Source organism: Phytophthora ramorum (assembly GCF_020800215.1).
Source record: "Phytophthora ramorum isolate Pr-102 chromosome Unknown Phyram_PR-102_s0021, whole genome shotgun sequence".
In the NCBI taxonomy this organism is placed as follows: domain Eukaryota; phylum Oomycota; class Peronosporomycetes; order Peronosporales; family Peronosporaceae; genus Phytophthora; species Phytophthora ramorum.
Window position 1 is genome coordinate 811,627 of NW_027150667.1, and position 19,926 is coordinate 831,552.

The 19,926-nt window shown below is 56.6% G+C and overlaps 7 protein-coding genes across 7 annotated transcripts; 1 reads left to right on the top strand and 6 right to left on the bottom strand.

Annotated features, from left to right (window-relative positions):
• Positions 1–855: 855 nt before the first annotated feature.
• Positions 856–5,102, bottom strand: KRP23_14579 (putative serine/threonine-protein kinase; the record flags this gene model as incomplete). Its single annotated transcript, XM_067885417.1, has 4 exons — positions 856–1,334; positions 1,446–1,598; positions 1,907–4,117; positions 4,178–5,102. 4 exons carry the CDS (start codon positions 5,100–5,102, stop codon positions 856–858), a joined length of 3,768 nt encoding a protein of 1,255 aa, XP_067737594.1.
• Positions 5,103–5,450: 348 nt separating this feature from the next.
• KRP23_14580 (Protein SERAC1) lies at positions 5,451–8,708 on the bottom strand (the record flags this gene model as incomplete). Its single annotated transcript, XM_067885418.1, has 2 exons — positions 5,451–8,158; positions 8,222–8,708. 2 exons carry the CDS (start codon positions 8,706–8,708, stop codon positions 5,451–5,453), a joined length of 3,195 nt encoding a protein of 1,064 aa, XP_067737595.1.
• Positions 8,709–8,802: 94 nt separating this feature from the next.
• KRP23_14581 (Bifunctional epoxide hydrolase 2) lies at positions 8,803–10,046 on the bottom strand (the record flags this gene model as incomplete). The annotated part of the gene is made up of 4 exons (XM_067885419.1): positions 8,803–9,491; positions 9,570–9,659; positions 9,737–9,782; positions 9,873–10,046. 4 exons carry the CDS (start codon positions 10,044–10,046, stop codon positions 8,803–8,805), a joined length of 999 nt encoding a protein of 332 aa, XP_067737596.1.
• Positions 10,047–12,032: 1,986 nt separating this feature from the next.
• On the bottom strand, positions 12,033–13,799 carry KRP23_14582 (uncharacterized protein; the record flags this gene model as incomplete). The annotated part of the gene is made up of 2 exons (XM_067885420.1): positions 12,033–13,352; positions 13,506–13,799. The coding sequence occupies 2 exons, from the start codon at positions 13,797–13,799 to the stop codon at positions 12,033–12,035; spliced, it is 1,614 nt and encodes a 537-aa protein (XP_067737597.1).
• Positions 13,800–15,458: 1,659 nt separating this feature from the next.
• On the top strand, positions 15,459–16,702 carry KRP23_14583 (Bifunctional epoxide hydrolase 2; the record flags this gene model as incomplete). The annotated part of the gene is made up of 4 exons (XM_067885422.1): positions 15,459–15,632; positions 15,723–15,768; positions 15,846–15,935; positions 16,014–16,702. The coding sequence occupies 4 exons, from the start codon at positions 15,459–15,461 to the stop codon at positions 16,700–16,702; spliced, it is 999 nt and encodes a 332-aa protein (XP_067737598.1).
• A 94-nt stretch (positions 16,703–16,796) lies between these two features.
• KRP23_14584 (E3 ubiquitin-protein ligase RNF181-like protein) lies at positions 16,797–17,684 on the bottom strand (the record flags this gene model as incomplete). The annotated part of the gene is made up of 1 exon (XM_067885423.1): positions 16,797–17,684. The coding sequence occupies one exon, from the start codon at positions 17,682–17,684 to the stop codon at positions 16,797–16,799; it is 888 nt and encodes a 295-aa protein (XP_067737599.1).
• A 408-nt stretch (positions 17,685–18,092) lies between these two features.
• Positions 18,093–19,034, bottom strand: KRP23_14585 (E3 ubiquitin-protein ligase RNF181; the record flags this gene model as incomplete). The annotated part of the gene is made up of 1 exon (XM_067885424.1): positions 18,093–19,034. The coding sequence occupies one exon, from the start codon at positions 19,032–19,034 to the stop codon at positions 18,093–18,095; it is 942 nt and encodes a 313-aa protein (XP_067737600.1).
• Between the last annotated feature and the right edge of the window lie 892 nt (positions 19,035–19,926).

Genomic DNA, 19,926 nt, shown 5'->3' on the forward strand with positions numbered 1-19,926 from the left:
ACAAAATTTTCGAGCTTGAACGCCATCAAAATCTACAATTCTACTATTGCCTTGTGGGACAGCAGTGCCGCAATCACTCAAGCACACCACCCCAAATTCATGACATTGTTCTTGGTTCGCGTGATTTTTCCAAACGGCGAGCTGCCAACTGGGCTACATGCGACTGATTTTCCACAATCAGCAGGGGATATTGAAATCTGTAACACGAATTTGCGAGCCTTGCCCGACGATTTAGATTTGAAGTGGCCTCAGCACGCCAGCATCTACATTGAGGCAAGTAAACTCGAAGAAGTCCCGGCATCTCTCGTACGTCTGGCTCCGTATGATCTGTCCCTTTCAATGAACCCCATATCGGAACTTCCTGGCGAACTCTTTGAGCAAGATACGGTGCGTTACTTGAGCTTTGGGGGTACTCTCATTTCTCAGCTCCCTCAAACCGTGACGAAGTTATCTTCATTATTGTGTGATGTGAACTTGAGCTACAACAATTTGTCATTCCTTTGGCCGTGGATGGACCCCGTCATCACCAAAGCTGAGGGTTCTCCTTTATCGCTTGCAGGTACACCTTATTGCCAGGATCTCGAACGGATTTTTGCTGGGCAGCAAACTAATTTTTCAGTCATTCCAGCGGGAAATTCAATGCTATCCGTCTTCTCCGATGTATCCGTGGGTAATTGGGCCACTCTGAAGAAAGGTGTTACTTGTGAGGAGCAAGATAGAACCTGGTATCCAGTTGGCTTCGAAGATGCGTACAGCGGCGTATCACCATAGTCGGGCTGGGTAAAAGAGTCGTAGAAGCGTTTTCTCGAGTTGTAAAACAGGTTTTGTGCAAATAGTTACGATAGTCGGTACAAATTAAACTACAGCAGACACAAATCGCTCTGATACCTGCGTCATTTCCTTTTCACTTTTGAGGTAGCAATTCCCGCCGTCAAGATCTGCCCAGGAAAACGCACGACAGCCCACGGTCTTCATGCAAACGGAGCAACATCCGAAAGCAGTGATGCTGGAGGCATTGCCAATATCGTTGCCCACATACTCCACTCCACTTTCAAGTGCACAGCTTGGTGCCGCCGGGTTGGCTACAACCTGTCCAGACTTGACGCCAGTCTCCCAGTTCACTTGGTCCTTACGGTTCTTGAACCAGCACGTGCCTCCTTCATACTCACTCCACGAGAACGCTCTGCAGCCACCAAACCCTTCACAGAGCGAGCAGCAGTCGCTAGCTTCAGCTGCTTGAGCGTTGCCAATGTCGTTGCCCGCGTATTCGACGTCAAATTCCAGACCGCACGTGGGCTCCACTGCGTACACCTCCGACGAGACTGCAGTGGATTCTACTATCATGTTTCCCTTTGCACTTTTCAGCCAACAGGTACCTCCCTCATGAGTCGTGAAGGTGAACGCTCGACACCCTGGAATCTGCTCGCAGACGCTACAGCACGCACCTGCCTCATTCGCTTTCACACTGACGAGGTCGTTGCCCTCGTAGCCGATTCCGTGCTCGAGCACGCACGTGTCAGCGAATCGGAAGGACGCGATTGTCCCCGACTTGACGTGGGCATTGGCTGCAGCACTCGAGGGCGTTGGTCGCGTGGAGGCTGAAGAGGTCGTTGCCCACGTAATCGAACCCCTCTTCGACGACGCACTCCTCCGCGGCTAAAGTTGTGGATATCGAAAGTATCAAAACGAGGAAAGGCTTCATGGGGTCGTGAATGAAGATTTTGGAATGGCATCGACCAGCTGAGGCTTTCGATCCTTTGTGAATCGGGTTCTTACTCAAATCGAGATTAATGTATTGAAATGATTGCGATTGAAGCCAAAGAGGAAGGACTCATTATATTTTACGCTAGGAGTCTAACTGCGTCACTCATAGTGATCCGCTCCGTTGGATCATGGCAGCACATACGCTCGATGAGATTCCACTCGGAATCCGAGAAGAAATTGGCGGGCCGTGGAGGCAGCAAACCCTTGCGAACTTTCGAGCGGACCGCGGCGTCCGTCATCTCCCAGCCCCAGGGCAGCTCGCCACTCGCCACTTCAATAGCACACATGGCGAACGAATACACGTTGGACGCGGAGGTCGCAGTTTTGCCAGATAGGCATTCCGGGGCCATCCATCGGCACGCGCTGCCTGCGATGTTGTCACCGTCGACGGTCGCATCATCCAGTCGCTCCCTGTTCTTCAGAGAGCTGACGCCAAAGTCGGTGAGTTTGACGTGGCCTCGAGCATCCACGAGAATGTTGCTGCACCTCAGGTCCGCATGAATAACGTTCTGTGTGTGCAGATAATGCAATCCGAGAGCTGTCTCGTGCAACACACGGCGGGCAAACACACCACGATCGTCTGTCGACTTGGAAGCCACATAGCTATCGATAGATCCCTGGGGCGCATATTCGCACAAGAAGAATTGGTGCGGACCCACATGGCAAGCACCAAAAAGCTTCAACACATTGGGATGTTTGAGATCTGACCAGACCGACATATCGTCCAGAAACCGCTTGTACGGGTCCTGTGCGGGCTCCTTGGCGTTGGATTTGGCACCGCGTCGACTGCGCAGCGGTATCACCACGCCATGTTCTTCTGGGGTGAGCATCTTCTTCACGACCACGTCCGACCCCATCCATTTACCAAAGTGCACAGAGCCGAACGCCCCACGACTGAAAGTATCCAACTCGTTGAATACCACCTCATATGGAGGAACGAACCATGTCGGAAGGGCCAAAATCGACTTGGATTCGGTGGTGCGAAATCCTGGTGCTGGCCCTGGCATCATGATTTGGTATGTTTCCTCCACTTTGACAAGCGAAGTCTGCAACAACTCCAAGTCTTGGACAGAGTAGCTTGAGCTTCGCTTCTTCGCTTCAAATGACAACAAGGCTCCGAGTAGGGAAAGTTCTTGCTCACCATCCAACAAGCCACTCAGCGTTTGAGAATCCATTGTCAACGACAGGCGCATACGCTTCCAAAGCTGTTCGCAGTAAGATGCTTGTTGTGACTTCCATGAATGGATGGAAGCACCAGAGCGATGTAAACCCAGTGTATCCATTAGAATGTCCAGCTCTCCGTGCAGCTCCAGGTTCATGTTGATCACCTGGCGTGTTGCAGCTAGCCGCAATAAGGGGTTCTCGTTGACATGCCGTTGCAGCAAGTCTCGACAGCGGAGGACTAACGCTGCCAGCATGGGAAGGTGTGAAATAGCGTCATCTGCATCCATTGTTTCCAGACGAGCAGCTACATCGTCCAACCGCTCGTAAAGCTGGTAGTTGAGAGTAGAACTTTCGGAGGCCTCATCGCACCATGCTTGAACCTCGCTAAGAGCGCACGCGATAGAAGCCGAGGTCGCAAGCGGCTGCGTTTGACGTAGAAAATGGTGCCGGGATTTCTTTCGCCGCTTCGAAATAGAGAAATCCGCGTTAGCATTCTCCTCGTCTTCGGCAAAAACTTGAAAACTGGCCAGCACTTCAGTGAGTGACGGTCGGTCTTTGGGCTCGGAGGAGCACATACGCTCCACCAAAGCCCACTGCCACGCATCACCTAGCGCTGCTGGCCTCGATGGAATACCGTTCAGTCTCCGATTGTTATCCTCTTGAGCATTATGACCACCCGAAAAGGCCTCGACCACGCACATTCCCAGTGCGAAAACATCGGATGCATCAGTAGGACCCATAGCTCCTCTGCTCAGGAGTTCTGGTGCCTGCCAATACTTTTTAGGTGCGCCTTCAGAAGACTCTTCTCGCCACGTCTTCGAGTTCGACCGCTCTTCGTGCTGTTGGTGAATCGTATCAACTTCGTCAACGCCGACATCGTTTTCGTCGTCTTCAAGGAGCGGATCCTGATCGTCCTCTATATTCTTCTTGCTACCAAAGACGGATGACGATTCCAATGCCGACTTCATTTGTCTGACATTGAATCCAGCTAGCATTACCGCATCACGGTCTCCACTGCGAAATAAAACGAGGTCGGCGCACGATAAGGCATCGAGTCCGACCCGCCGCTCGTGGAGATAACGCAGTGCTAGTGCAGCCTCGTGCAATGCTCGCCAGAGTGGGAAGCCATCGTCACCTAAGCATCGGGTTAGTGGCGTTCCTTCCGCCACCACGAAAAACCGTCTTCGACCTACGTGGCAAGCACCAAACAGCTTCATAATATGGGGATGCTGCAAGCGCGACCACGTACTCGCCAGGGTAAAGCAGTCGCGCGAATTCTTAGTTCGCGGTGCTTTTCGTACGGCCACAGCCGCACGCTGCCACTTGAGCTGCTGCTTGGTTCGTTCATACGGGGCAACAAACCACTCCGGTAACGACATCATGTGCAACTCTGTGTCCAGGTTCATGCTGTTGCTGCAGCAGGTCGCCACAAAAGTGAATGTGCGCTCCAGTAGCTCCAATTCGTCCGCAGTGAGCAAGGTGTCGAACTTTTGCGCGTCGTGCTTGAGTAGAGTGAGCAGCTCCAACTGGTCGGAAGGCTCACGAACTCGCGAGTAGGAAACTGCGGCCGCTGCATGGTCCTCCAGGTAGGATCGGAAAAACACGAGACGCTCTGCTCGCATTCGTCGCCAGCGAGCTTGCCAGCGAGGCAGTGAAGCGCCTGAACCGCTGGGCGCAGCCACAGCAAGGCCGCATCGGGCTGTGATGGCATCCAGCATTCGATGAAAACTCTCAACCTGTTGCACCACTCGACCGGTCTGCGCAAGACGCCAAAGAGGGCGCTTCTCGGACTCGTAGCCGGAGAAAAAGCTGTGGATGTTGTCGAGCAGTTCGTCAATGGCATACTGCGCCTGTGCGTGCAAAGCTTCCTGGCAGGCAGTCTTAGAAGCCCTTTGCAGATACCGAGCGAGCATCTCCAATCGGTCCGAAAGGTGGTGATCCAGATGCGGCTCCCGTCTTCGTCGACGGTGTAAATGCCGGCGTGGCGGCTGCAGGGATGGCGGCGTGGCAATCTTCGTGGACATTTGGCGGTACCCTGTCGTCGATGTTGGGGACTCGAGTATCACGGGCGCGTCCGAAAGTGACGAGGATGACGACGGCGAGGCTGGCATCGCCTCCTCGGCTTTGTCTAGTCGTGACGCTGTGCGGCGCATGTTGCTGCTCGTGCAGCCCATTGTCTGCAAAAACAGCCGTCTCGCGTGGGCTCGCTGCGAAGACAACGAGACTGAGGCGTGCGCTGCCGCTCACTGGGATATGAGCGACAAGCTCGAACGGAAGAACGCACGCGTATCTGAACGTATGAGCCATTCCAACTCGACACCGGCTGAACCCTGACCGCGGTTGCCCAGCGATACGATTCGCGCCGCGCCGGCCACAAGATGGGCTCACATATGCAGGGCTGCCCTGTTGGTTGTCATCATTATAAGGTTTGCCCCGCCCCTGGGGCAGAGGGTATGCTCTATGTCGTGTTACTCATCGGATCGGCGCAGCGACTCTGACCCTCGTGGCGCACAGCGGAAGTGCTATGGGCGACCTGCCTCGCCAGCAGCATGCTGGAGGACGTACTGGAGGATGTCCTGGTACAGCGGCTCGTCTCGACTTTTGGCCTTGCAGATTGTCATGTGGTCTGAATCGGGCAGCACGTAGAAGCGGCCGGTGCCTGGGTCGGCGGAGTTGGGCTTCACGACGACTGCAGACAGACCAAGCGCCACCGGCGCAGCGCGCTCCTCGCCTACGCTGAGGCAGTCTATACCTAGCTGCTTGAAACGATCGTTCAGGTCCTTCAGACGGCCACTTGGATCCGTTCCAAGGTTCTCGATAGCTGGGTGCGTCTGGATCAATTTGCGAATGGACTCAGACCGCACGCCCTTCGCCAGGTCCGAGCCAAAGTGAGGCACGGCGAGGAACACCACGCCTGTCGTGCTATCTGCGAGGCCCGATCGGTCGTGCTGTTCACGCTCAAGCAGCAGCATCTTCTTGGTCAGCAAGCCGCCCATCGAGTGGGTAATGAAGACAACGGGGCGAGCTGGTGCGCCGGGGTGATGACGATCTCGACCGATGTTTGCAGCATATAGGGCCGAAAGCATGACACGCCCTCGCTCCTGTAGAGTTAGCGAAGGCCACGGACTGGACCAGCTAACCATGCCGGCTTCATAGCCCAGCGTCACTAACCTCGCGGGCACGTTGTGGCGCTGCAAGTCGTTCGCGAGCAACACGTCTGGCCAAATGGCGTTGTTTCCTTCCAGTTTGTTGCCCATGTCGGTACGCCATGTTCCGAATGGATGGCCGCGCAGGCCATGCACAAACACCACGTCGATCACGGGGGCAGGAGTCGCGTCTCCAGCCTTCCCCATCGAATCCGTGTCGCTTTGAGAAACTATCGGGTGCACGCCTTCACAGTACACGTCACTCACCAGGCGGCCTGTAGCGACCACTTCGTCGTATGCACGAAGGTTATGTACAACGCGAAAGTAGTTCGAGCGTTGCATCGGGTCTTCACATGAACGCCAGCGACGGATCTCGGCAAGAAAATGTTTGCCGGACGCCGTCTGCTCGAGCTTGTTAGCGATGTCGATGTGGTCGCTTGTGACGACAGGCCGGGCAGGTTCAATTGAGAGTGCTGAGCTCTTCGGGTCGATGTCAAGACAATAGGTTGCAACTAGATTCGCTAGCACGCGAGCACATTGCGTGTGCAGAGCAGGCGTTGCAGTGCTCGTTGCCGACAGCAGCGCAACCAGTGGAACCACGCCTTGCTGCACAAGCTCTGAGTGGTGGTGTTCCGCTAGTACGGCCAAAGCTGACGTACCTGCATCAACCACCGCGGGGTTAAACAGAACGCGCTCATTGCCTGGAGTCAACTCATTCGACACGTGGGCGATCTCCTCCATTTGCTTAACAGCAAGAAGTTCGCCACCCGAAAGCAAGCGAATCTGCTGAAGCATATTAGTGAGCCAAGCTTGAAGAATATGCTCCTGCTTGCTGCGAATCTCCTCTTCCGGCACCATTCCTACAGGAGATGGTTCATGCTGCTCTGCCAGGTAGACGAGACTCGCAATAGCATTTTCGCGCACTTGATGGTCCGAGTTAGCACTCCACGCTGTCAGAATGTCGACCCAGCCAAACTCGGTGCTAGCCTCGTACTCCTCAGCGCCTATAATGGGCAAGTCTGTGAGATCGCTAACCCCGCGAAAAAAGCGAGACATCGGTAAATCTCGACGTGATTGTAGAAGAGATGCAGTCCAGGATGCATCAAATAAGCTATTGAGCGCGGTGGCGCCGCTCTGGAAACCCGTGCAGATGTTGCGGAATGTCCATGATAAGTGCCGCTGAATACTCAGGAGATATCTAGAACTGTCCTCATCGATCTCGCAACCGCTCCGTTGCTTCATTTTGTGAACTTGACGTGACAACTCGAAAAGTGCTGCTCTTGTACTTGAAGACTCGCAAACGTAGCGTCGGCCCTGCGGAGATGCTGTGAGAGTGCGCAGGCAACGCGAGCTAATCAGTTGAAGCTGCAAGCGCAACTTATGGTTACGCATCTTAGTGTCCTCGTCCTCTTCGCCTTCAATTTGAACGCGTCGAAACCACGCTCGTTTGTGAGGTTTGAGCACTTGTACGGACTGTTGAGTGTCTGCCCAATAGCGAATTTGCTCCATCCATAGTTCGTACGTGCCACGTGATACTGACGCTGGGTTTTGCCGAGCAACATGAAGTAACCTGTCCAGAACTGTAGCTGCCTGTAACTGCAAGTCCCCGTCATCACTCGTTCGTGGAAGCTCGAGCAACATCGTTGCAAATGTCGTTCCTAGTGCCGCTTCCAGTTGCTGAGCATGAATAGCACTCAAATCCTCTCGGTTCGCCGCTTGTACGAATGCACTCAACGCCCACAGTCCGAATTTCTTCATCGAGTCTGGCATCTCTGGAGAGCACAGCGCCACCAGCGCAGTACAGCTCTCTGCAACACTCAAGGGCTCCAACTCCGTCAGCTCCGATCGATGCACCACCAAAGCTCGAGAGGAATCTGCTCCCTCTTCCAGTTTCTTACGAGCCAACTGCTGCACCTTCATCAGAGCGTCACCAAGCTGCAGCAAATCCACGAAGCTCACGACGTCCTCGTCCTGCTGCATGAGGTGGGCGAGTGCCTGCGCCAGCGTCAAGAGTGACAGCTCCAGCTCCAGCTGCGCATTCTCTGCAGCTGCCTCCAGTAACTTGGTGAGACTCTCCACCAATTCTACAACACAAAAGCATCAGCCACCTCGTCCGTCAAGAACCAAACCTATAGCAAACGACGCACCCTGCAGTCTTTTAGGCTGCGTAGGTTTATTCCACGCTGCGTACTGCACCAGTAATGGAAGCGCGCCTCTTTCTATCAGGAAACGCAGCGATTCTAGGCTCTGCTCGTCGTCCTGAAGGCGCAGAATGCAGGACAGCAGACGCTCCGCCAGCTCGTCCTGCGTCGCCTGGAGCCCGCGGCTGAGGATGTCGCTCCACTGCGTCACTAGCATCGCTGCGCCCTCAACTGATGACACCATTTCGCTCTCGCGAAGGACTAACACTCCCATGTGCGCAGTGGAACGCAAGCGCCGCGTGCTGTCGGGGGACGCACTCAGCACCAGAGCTGCGGCGCCTGCCCCAAGCACCACAGACAGCGGAGGCAGCGAGCGCGAACGTCTGCGCGCAGAGAGACGAGAAGCGGTCGCTGGGCGGAACGAAGCGAGGCGGCGGCTGGGCGGAGCGGCCGCCAAGCCCCGCGGCAGGAGGCGCCGAGTCCATTCCGTCATATTGGGGCGTTGACACGCCAGAGTGATGGTAGAGCCAAATCGTATTTACCTCGAAGTACGTTCAACTACATGTACATGTAGCTAGAACTAGAGTCTAGTTAACCCGCTCGAGCCACGCAAGTAACATGGTTGTGATCTCCCCTTTCTTCTCCCAGAGAACCCAGTGCCCAGCTTCGTGCACCACCTTCGTCTCCAACTTGGGGATCAGCTGACTCATGCCTGGCGCCATTTGCTGCTGTGCGGGGTCGTCGCCCTTGCTACGTGTAGTCGCGATGAACAAAGTTTCGTGTGGGATTTCTCGCGGCAGTGTCAGCTCCGCCTCAAAGTCGCGTTGCCATTGCCCGTAGTATCGACAGCCGCCCATAAAGCCGCCGGCGGTGCGGGAGACTTGGCGCACGTAATACTCGAGCTCGTCGCCTGACAACAGCGCAGAGGGCTCAGTGTACCTGGCGTCACTTCCGTTCTCGACGTTCTCGATCAAACGCGCCAAATCACCGGGAATCTCGGTGGTGTGGTGGAAGACGGCGTTGAAGAAGCGCTTGGGGGCCTTTGCGAGCTTTTGCGCCGTAGCTTCGGATTCGCCGAGCAGCTTCAGATACGCAAACTGCGGCAGCATCGCGACCAGCGCGTCCACGTCCGTGCATTGGTCGCTGGGCGGGTAGTACGGGATGTCCACGGAGCACACGGCCGCCACGCGCTCCGGGTAATAGAGACACATGCGCCAGCTCATGGTGGCGCCATAGTCGTGGCCTATGAAGACAGCCTTGTCGATCTGCAGGACGTCTGATCAGCAGCAGCACGAAGCATGAGGTTAACCCGGATCTCTTCACCCTTTCACTGCTGCTGCGACTCTTGACTCACCAAGCAGCTTCGCCAAGTCGGACGTGACGTTCTTGGAGCCGTACGCCGACGCTTCCGCAGGAGCTGAGCTCTGTCCGAAGCCCCGCATGTCTGCCAAAGTTGGGCGCACGAGCGTGATTAGAAGGCAGTCCCAGCGACTCCTAGGCAGAGTCTTGCGCTCGAATAACCTGGCACGATGACGCGGTACTTGGCTGCCAGCGCCGCGAGTTGGTGCTGCCAGATACACATCAGCACACAGTGAGCTCGAACATTCTCTACACGGTGCCGTCAGATACAGAGGCTGCAGGCAAGTAGAGCGCGCACCCGCCAACCGAAGCCGACGTCTGGCCAGCCGTGCAGCAACACGACGGGGACGCTAGTGGAGCTGGCGGAGGCCCCCGTGTCGACGTAGTGCAGGCAGATGCCGTCGGCCAGCCGGGCGAAGGCGTGCGGAAGCTGCTCCCACTGGGGGACGGCGTCGGAGGCGCTGGTGGCCATGGCGAGTGTGCACAGTGCAGCACACGAGGTGGAGTGTCTATCGGGAACAGTCAGTGGGCAGGGTGGCCCCTGCCAGGCCCCCTTTTACCTACATACATTCCCGCGCTGCATCAATCGACCACATCTACGTGCGTCATGAGACTGCTTCCGGGATGGCATTCACCGCGAACGAATAGGTGCGCACTTCAGAATCCGAGCACCGCAAAACCTGACGAGCGACGCGAGAAGCCAGCGGGATGCTGCCCACCACCGGACTGCAACTTCAACGGCAAAAGCTTCAAAGCTTCAAAGCTTCAATCTGCATCCATCTCCAGGCAATTGCAGCAGAGCATGCAGCAGAGGCTATTAATAATTAATAAGCAGCTTACACGAAATACGCCCGGCAGCGCTGTTCATGCCGAGATGGCAACACACGGTACGAGCAGCGCGCCGCCAGCAGCTGATGATAACGGCAGCAGCTCGGTGGGTGTAAACAGTGGAGTCAGCATCGAAAACATCTGCAATGTTGAACCGAGCAAACCACTGGCGAACATTGCCAGCGCGCGCGTGGTCGAACGAACGAAGCCATCGGATGTATTATAGTACACGTCTTGGCAAGACTCCTGCAGCAAACTGGTGCCGGCGCTCGGGGCCATCTGCCGCCCGGAGCCCACGCATGCACGACCGAGGCTGAAGTGCGTAGTGCCCCCCATCGTTGAACTTGTTGTCGTTGAACTTGTTGGCCCCGATGTTGAGCGACGGGAGGGGCGCGCCACAACTGCAAGCAGTCGTTCGGCCGGGTCGTTGCACCTCAACCACGCCACCTTGCCGTTGATGTCACGCTTTCCCGGCGGCGACACCGGGCCGGCACCCGCATCGGTCTTGCAAAGGAGGCGAATTCCGCAGCGCTGCCAGCTCTCCGAAGCTCTGCGCCTCGGTTCGCACGCAGCAGCGCTTGCTTGACACGCGGGCCATTATCAGTGAGGCGATTTCTGAAGTTTGCTGACTGTCACTTGCGTTTAACAAATCGTAGCGGACCCGAAGCGTGAACGCCATCCTTCGCATCTGGCGTCCGGCGCACGAGCTAGCGTAGCTACAAGCTGTCGGAGCAAGCCGAGCCATAGCAGTGGTGCCTGCGGCATGGCCTGGCAGCACCTATTGCATGGCCGCTTAGCGAGCCATCGGCGCTTGGGCGGCGCGGTTCCTTGGTTTGGGCTTGCCGTCCGGTCTTTGCCCTTCAGTTCGTGTGGGAAAGGGCAGCCTTGAACTTCAGCGTCGGTTGTTGAAGTCGAGCGTACCGTGTGACGCTCTCCGCGCAGGAATACAGTCTTTGCAGACCTCCTTTTTTTGCGGAAGACCAACCACGAGAGCAGTCAGCAAAGACGATAAGCCCCGTACAACCACCGGATCTCCAGGAGACACCGGCGTTGCTAACCAGGCTTAGGCTGTACCAGACATCTAGAAGCTGATAAGGTTAAATAGACCAGTCTGTCTCTCTCTCTTTTTTTGCGGAAGACATAGCACATTACCTCCTAGAAGTGATGTTCATATTTTAAACAGGAATACCGACGACAATTGGTCCTGGTTGAAAGTGAACGCTATCAGCGCGCTTGCACTTCGAAAGACGCTGCAGCGACGCCGTCTTCGTTATAAGAATGCTGATTGGCTGCTACATCCACCTGAGTTTTTAAACCGGGTGGATGGCCTTTCTACATCATTGCAGTACCGCAAAAGTGTATGGGCTATGCCCTTGAGCCTGGAGCTTCAATGCGCTTGCTTCAGAAACGGCAACCATACTCAAGTTGAGTACATGTTGAGAAACTTTCAAATGCACGCATCAACTCCATTAACTTTGCTTGTGCCGTCGGCATCCGACGTCGCCACAAATACTAAACTACTACTATCTGTCTCAAGAAGGTGGGTACAATTCACGCTGCTCGGGCCTTCATTCGGTCTCGCTTGTTAAATATGCTCGCTGCCACGGGCGACAGAGGCCTGGCCGTCTGACTAGTCATCTCGGCGAAGTCCGGAGGACCATTCGCTGTTCTGCTGCAGAGACGTCCAAAAGACACGCTCGAGGTGGCTCAGCTGATACAGTGCCTGGCGCTTGGCTTCCGGGTCGCATTTGCCGGCGGCGATGCGGTACCAATGATACTTGCGCACGTAGCCCACGAACTTCTTGCTGATGCGCATCGGGTGGCACACCAGCACTTCCGACAGAAACTTGCGCAGCGACACGTTGCCATGCAGCGGCAGGTAGCCCGCCTTGAACGCTTCGATCATTGCTTTGGCGTAGTTTTCCTCCTCCACCGACCACCGCCCGCTGCGCACGGTGCCGTGCTGCGAATAATCTGACCGCTTCAACACACGCTGGGTCGACTTCTTGCTTCGGCTGGTGGGGCTTTGTCGAATGAGATTTGAGTTGGCAATGGCCTCCGTCACGTCCAGCAGATCAGATGATGGCGAAGAAGCATGGGACTCGTTGTTCATGATCGACTTCAGGCTAAGCGGATTGAACGACTCGGTGCGCGGGGCCACTGGCTCATCTTCGCGGTCACGGGCGTCGCAAGGACTCGCTCCCAAGCTGCGAACCTTTTTGCTAACGCGCATCGTCTTGCACTGCAGGTTGTCGGCGACAAATCTCCGTGTCGACACGTTCGGTGGAAGCACTATCTCCCCATTGTTGATGGCCTGAATCAACGCCTGTCCGTACTCTTCTTCATCAATCGACCAACGACCATGCTTCATCACGGCAGTGGCGTCGACCCCGGTCAACTCGGCGGCGTCCTCGCTGCTCGATCTGGCCTTGTTGGGGTTGTACGTAGCAGTGGGGGACGCCTCACCGGTGGTCCCGTTCTCGCTGAGGCAAATGTCCGTCGGGAACTTGCCTGTGGTTAGTACTGTGTTCCAGACTGACACGCCCGCGTATGTTGTCTGTCCATGCGCGCCCGGCGAGTTTGATCCGGCACTACTGGGGCTCTGAACTTCGGTGGCTGGCACGTAAGAGGTAGCTTGCTGGTGGTAAAGCTGCGTCTGAGGCGGCTGCTGTTGGGGAATGGACGGGTAGATCATGGTTTGGCGAGGCATGTGGCCCAGCAGGCTGTATGAGGCCTGCACATCGAGGCCGACATCCGAGCCGATGCGGGCTCGCTTGGGGATCGCCGCGGTTTCCAGCGGGTAGCCGCCCATGGCGTGCATGATGGAGGGTAGCTGCAGCGGCTGCGGGAGCTCACGCTTGAGGGGGCTGGAGCGACTGTAGAGCGGCGAAGTCTCGGCCATTGACGGACGCACTTGCTCGGCAGCTTCCAGGAGAGGGGTCAAACCGAGCTACAAAATATCACAATAGGTAGCCATAAGATGAGACTTCAAGGGAACGAGTGCAACCACCATCTTTTGACGGCACATGGACGTGGTGTGGCTACGGTAACCAGCCAAGGCTGCCGTGGCCAGCTCACGCAACAGCTTTCGGTACAAACCCACCTTGGCGATCTCTGGCTGCGTGAAGAAGGAGGAGGGCGACGAGGGCGAACGTGTGCTCGGTCCATACGGAGACTGAATGATGGTGTCGCTCGGTGCTTCAGTCTTGACGGGAACTGGCGGCGCAGCGTGATACCCGGCGGCAGGCCGCGTGTCGTCGTAGCCGCGGCCTGTTTCTCGCCCGGCCTCGATTGGGATCCGTAGTTTGGGCAGCTCCACCGAAGCGGTCATGTGTGTGAATGGGGACGGCCGAACGGCCGTCGACGGTAGCAGCGGCGTCGGCGAGGAAGAGAGCATGAGGCGAACAGAGCCTGGTGTTGGTGGTGTTCTTTTTCGGATGGTGCGGACGGTGGGTGTACTGCTGATAAGGCGGACCGAGCTCCTCGACGCTGAATCGAAAATGAAAGCGCCGGGACGACGAGCGCCGTGTGGCAAACGGGGCGGCGCGCAACTTCAACGCGGGCGACGGCTGGTTCGGTATTCTTATAAAGAAGACGGCGTCGCTGCAGCGTCTTTCGAAGTGCAAGCGCGCTGATAGCGTTCACTTTCAACCAGGACCAATTGTCGTCGGTATTCCTGTTTAAAATATGAACATCACTTCTAGGAGGTAATGTGCTATGTCTTCCGCAAAAAAAGGAGGTCTGCAAAGACTGTATTCCTGCGCGGAGAGCGTCACACGGTACGCTCGACTTCAACAACCGACGCTGAAGTTCAAGGCTGCCCTTTCCCACACGAACTGAAGGGCAAAGACCGGACGGCAAGCCCAAACCAAGGAACCGCGCCGCCCAAGCGCCGATGGCTCGCTAAGCGGCCATGCAATAGGTGCTGCCAGGCCATGCCGCAGGCACCACTGCTATGGCTCGGCTTGCTCCGACAGCTTGTAGCTACGCTAGCTCGTGCGCCGGACGCCAGATGCGAAGGATGGCGTTCACGCTTCGGGTCCGCTACGATTTGTTAAACGCAAGTGACAGTCAGCAAACTTCAGAAATCGCCTCACTGATAATGGCCCGCGTGTCAAGCAAGCGCTGCTGCGTGCGAACCGAGGCGCAGAGCTTCGGAGAGCTGGCAGCGCTGCGGAATTCGCCTCCTTTGCAAGACCGATGCGGGTGCCGGCCCGGTGTCGCCGCCGGGAAAGCGTGACATCAACGGCAAGGTGGCGTGGTTGAGGTGCAACGACCCGGCCGAACGACTGCTTGCAGTTGTGGCGCGCCCCTCCCGTCGCTCAACATCGGGGCCAACAAGTTCAACGACAACAAGTTCAACGATGGGGGGCACTACGCACTTCAGCCTCGGTCGTGCATGCGTGGGCTCCGGGCGGCAGATGGCCCCGAGCGCCGGCACCAGTTTGCTGCAGGAGTCTTGCCAAGACGTGTACTATAATACATCCGATGGCTTCGTTCGTTCGACCACGCGCGCGCTGGCAATGTTCGCCAGTGGTTTGCTCGGTTCAACATTGCAGATGTTTTCGATGCTGACTCCACTGTTTACACCCACCGAGCTGCTGCCGTTATCATCAGCTGCTGGCGGCGCGCTGCTCGTACCGTGTGTTGCCATCTCGGCATGAACAGCGCTGCCGGGCGTATTTCGTGTAAGCTGCTTATTAATTATTAATAGCCTCTGCTGCATGCTCTGCTGCAATTGCCTGGAGATGGATGCAGATTGAAGCTTTGAAGCTTTGAAGCTTTTGCCGTTGAAGTTGCAGTCCGGTGGTGGGCAGCATCCCGCTGGCTTCTCGCGTCGCTCGTCAGGTTTTGCGGTGCTCGGATTCTGAAGTGCGCACCTATTCGTTCGCGGTGAATGCCATCCCGGAAGCAGTCTCATGACGCACGTAGATGTGGTCGATTGATGCAGCGCGGGAATGTATGTAGGTAAAAGGGGGCCTGGCAGGGGCCACCCTGCCCACTGACTGTTCCCGATAGACACTCCACCTCGTGTGCTGCACTGTGCACACTCGCCATGGCCACCAGCGCCTCCGACGCCGTCCCCCAGTGGGAGCAGCTTCCGCACGCCTTCGCCCGGCTGGCCGACGGCATCTGCCTGCACTACGTCGACACGGGGGCCTCCGCCAGCTCCACTAGCGTCCCCGTCGTGTTGCTGCACGGCTGGCCAGACGTCGGCTTCGGTTGGCGGGTGCGCGCTCTACTTGCCTGCAGCCTCTGTATCTGACGGCACCGTGTAGAGAATGTTCGAGCTCACTGTGTGCTGATGTGTATCTGGCAGCACCAACTCGCGGCGCTGGCAGCCAAGTACCGCGTCATCGTGCCAGGTTATTCGAGCGCAAGACTCTGCCTAGGAGTCGCTGGGACTGCCTTCTAATCACGCTCGTGCGCCCAACTTTGGCAGACATGCGGGGCTTCGGACAGAGCTCAGCTCCTGCGGAAGCGTCGGCGTACGGCTCCAAGAACGTCACGTCCGACTTGGCGAAGCTGCTTGGTGAGTCAAGAGTCGCAGCAGCAGTGAAAGGGTGAAGAGATCCGGGTTAACCTCATGCTTCGTGCTGCTGCTGATCAGACGTCCTGCAGATCGACAAGGCTGTCTTCATAGGCCACGACTATGGCGCCACCATGAGCTGGCGCATGTGTCTCTATTACCCGGAGCGCGTGGCGGCCGTGTGCTCCGTGGACATCCCGTACTACCCGCCCAGCGACCAATGCACGGACGTGGACGCGCTGGTCGCGATGCTGCCGCAGTTTGCGTATCTGAAGCTGCTCGGCGAATCCGAAACTACGGCGCAAAAGCTCACAAAGGCCCCCAAGCGCTTCTTCAACGCCGTCTTCCACCACACCACGGAGATTCCCGGTGATTTGGCGCGTTTGATCGAGAACGTCGAGAACGGAAGTGACGCCAGGTACACTGAGCCCTCTGCGCTGTTGTCAGGCGACGAGCTCGAGTATTACGTGCGCCAAGTCTCCCGCACCGCCGGCGGCTTTATGGGCGGCTGTCGATACTACGGGCAATGGCAACGCGACTTTGAGGCGGAGCTGACACTGCCGCGAGAAATCCCACACGAAACTTTGTTCATCGCGACTACACGTAGCAAGGGCGACGACCCCGCACAGCAGCAAATGGCGCCAGGCATGAGTCAGCTGATCCCCAAGTTGGAGACGAAGGTGGTGCACGAAGCTGGGCACTGGGTTCTCTGGGAGAAGAAAGGGGAGATCACAACCATGTTACTTGCGTGGCTCGAGCGGGTTAACTAGACTGCTGCTAGTTCTAACTTGTTGTTAATTCACTTGGAAGTCCCATGTTGAAACGCTACATGTACAAGCAATACGCACGTTGTTGTGCGTGATTTCAATCGTCACTGAGAGCAGCGCGACAGAGTGGGCATGTTGCGCTGGTGCCAAACCAGTCAATCACGCAGTCTTCGTGGAAGTGGTGACCGCACGGCAAGCTGACTACTGGTCTTGCGTTTTCTGCTGTTGCTGGGTCTTCGTTGAGGCAAATGGAGCACAGCTGCTCCCCACTATCTCCATCGGCAGGGTCCATGTGCTCGTTGAAGTCCTGCAGCGCCAACACAGCAGACTGCCGCTGAATTTCGGCATCTTTCTGAGGCTGCGGGATTTGGAGGAAGGCCTCTAGCTCGTAGAATATCGTGTACAGTTGTTCCCACGACGAGGCAAAGCCGCCTGCCTGGAGGTGGCTGTTTGTCTTGTACACTGACAAGTCTGAGTACACCCCCAGTAGCTTTCGCACAAAGTTTGGCAGCCCCGCAGCGCGCTCTTTGACGACCCAGGGCTTGTCGGACCACACGTGCTTCTTCGGGAACGACGGCGAAATAGCGCGCCGCATGGCGTTGGAGACAACTGCTAGCGCTTTGTGGTTGCCGATGGTCTTACGCGTGAACTCCCTGCGGACAGTGTACTCCCAGTCCGCGATTCGCTTGAGAAGCAGTCGTCGGAACGTCTCTAGCTCGGAGTACCGCTTCTTCAGCACCCAGAGGTCATCTGTCCCCACTCGAGTGTCTGCTGCTCGACGGATTTGCATGCAGTAGACGGTGTACCAAGCGCTGGCGTCGTCTTCGGAGGCTAAGACGTGGCTGGTCGTAGTGTGGATCTCCAGTTCCCTGCCGACAAGAGCCTCTCGTCGACGCGTTTGGAACTTGAGCAGTCGACGGAAGTGTGGCTCGTCCATCAGGCCGCTTGAGGCCAGGAGCTTGTTTTCAAGGGCGAACGTTGTCATGCTTTCTGTGGTGCTGTGAACGGAGCAGCTCGAGGAATGGTGCTGCCGTTCTGCCAGGGAGAAGGAAGGTTGCTTAGGTTCTCTGAAGTTCCGTGATCAGAGCTGGTGTTGACGGCAAGTCGGGCGGCATAGCATGGACATGCAAATCTTGACGATGTTGTGCCTGGATATTTGGAGCCTCCGACCCGGAGTCCGAGACCATGATGGAGGTGGTTTTCAATTTGCTCAAAGCTCGGCTGGAGACATCGTTGAAAGGATACCGGATACCAGCGAGGTTACTTGGGGTGAATCGCGTTGAACTCATAACGAAAACACTACAACTAACATTCATGTGCATACAGGGAGTGCAAGGCCTGCACTTTTGTCTGGGCGAATACTTTGATGTGTTGCCAGTAGATTGTGGCGCGATTACGCTGTAGGGCTGGTCGTGCTGCGGCGACAGAGCGGACACGTTGTGCTTGCGCTGAACCAGTCGATCACGCAGTCCTCGTGAAAGTGGTGGTGGCAGGGGAGCTGAACGAGCGACGCCAATCCATCGTCGGTGGGGTCCTCTTCGTTCAGACAGATGCAGCAAACGGGCTCAGTGGAATCAGCGCTGGGGCCGTCGAAGCTCTCCTTCGGCACCTTGTCGAGGTTCTGGAGCGCCAACACTGCTGACTGCCGACGGGTCTCCGCGTCCTTCTGTGGCTGTGGCACTTCCAAGAATGCCTCGATCTCGGTTTGCATTTGATACAGGAGCTCGTAGGACGAGGCGAAGGCGCTGGAGTGCAGCTGTCTGTTGGTCAGGTAGAGTCCCAGATCCGTGTACACGCCCATGAGCTTTCGCACGAACCCTGCCAAGCCTTCGACCCGCTCGGCGATGATCTTGGGGTTGTCGACCCGGATGCGTTTCTTGGGGAACCGCGGTGAAATGGCGCGACGCAGAGCGTTCGAGACGACGGCGAAGGTGTTACGCGTGTCACCGTGGCCCTTTCGGATGTCTTTTTCCTTTTGGTGGGCGAACTCATGGCCAGCGACGTACTCCCAGTGCTCAATATGCTTCAGAAATCGCTTGCGGAACTTGTCGAACTCCGAGTAGCGCTTCTCCAGCACCCACCGCCCGCCATCGCGGGGGTTACGATCTCGTGCGAGCGCCGTGTGATGGAGCACGTCGTCGGCGCTGCGGATGCGCATGCGGTAGGCCGTGAAGGACAGTCGCGGGTCGTCGCACATTAGGACATGCACGGTCTCGGTGAGGATCTCCAGCTCGCTGCCGCCAAGCCCCTCCCGGCGACGCGCCTGGAACTTGACAAGTCTGCGGAAGCGCGGCTCGTCCATGAGGCCGCTCAAGGCCAGCAGCTTGGCTTCCATCGGTGTGGGGTACAAGAGAGTGTGTGTTTCTCGAGGCGCGGAAGGTTGCAAAAGCAAAATGGAGGAAACGTCTGGCGGGCGAGTTTAGCAGGTAGATTCGCGGCACCACCGCGGGCGAATCTGTCCTGACAACTTCAAGCAGGGATTAGGCAGGTTAATCTGGATAAGCTCGATTACGATCGGCGGTGCTGGCATCATGTCGTTGCGAATTGGTGAGAAAGCTTTCCACCCACCGCAGCTTGAACAACTTGAGCGCGCACTCGACGTTGTGCTCCGTGAAGGTGGATGGCATGGATCGCTTGCTGCAGGCGCGTTGCAGTCGTCGCAGAGCACCCGAAAAAAAACGCGGACCCCGAAATCATCCGAGTTGGATTCTAGTGTCTACAACAATGGTAGAGCTCGAATCTGCCGCGGGATGCGTTAGCGAACGAAGACCGCGCTCTCTCTGGCGGACAGTCTTCGCTCTTATGACCCAATGCCCAGGATGAGAACCAAAGGCTGATGCACTATTTCAGCAGTGACCAACCCGAACGGTAGTCGTCCTCAATCATCTCATGAGACTTGTTCTCGGTACTTGCGGGGGACGCACATGTCTGCCAGCCAACCTTCGTGGTCAGCTTTCCCTTGATTTGGAGGCGACTACCGGTATCCTGTTCATAATGCACACGTAACTTTTGTGTGCAAATGGAGAACAGCCGAGTATGTACAGCTAGCTGTCTAAGGGTTTTGTGGGGTTAGCTTCCGACAGCAGCAAACGTTATGAATAATACTTGCCGGTGATAACTTGCAACCCTGTGAGACCGTGTATTGTCAGACTTTGGAACGCACTCAATGCAGCCGTCACGATTCCACAGTGCTGGAGTTGCAAGTATGTGAGAACAGAATGCATTTC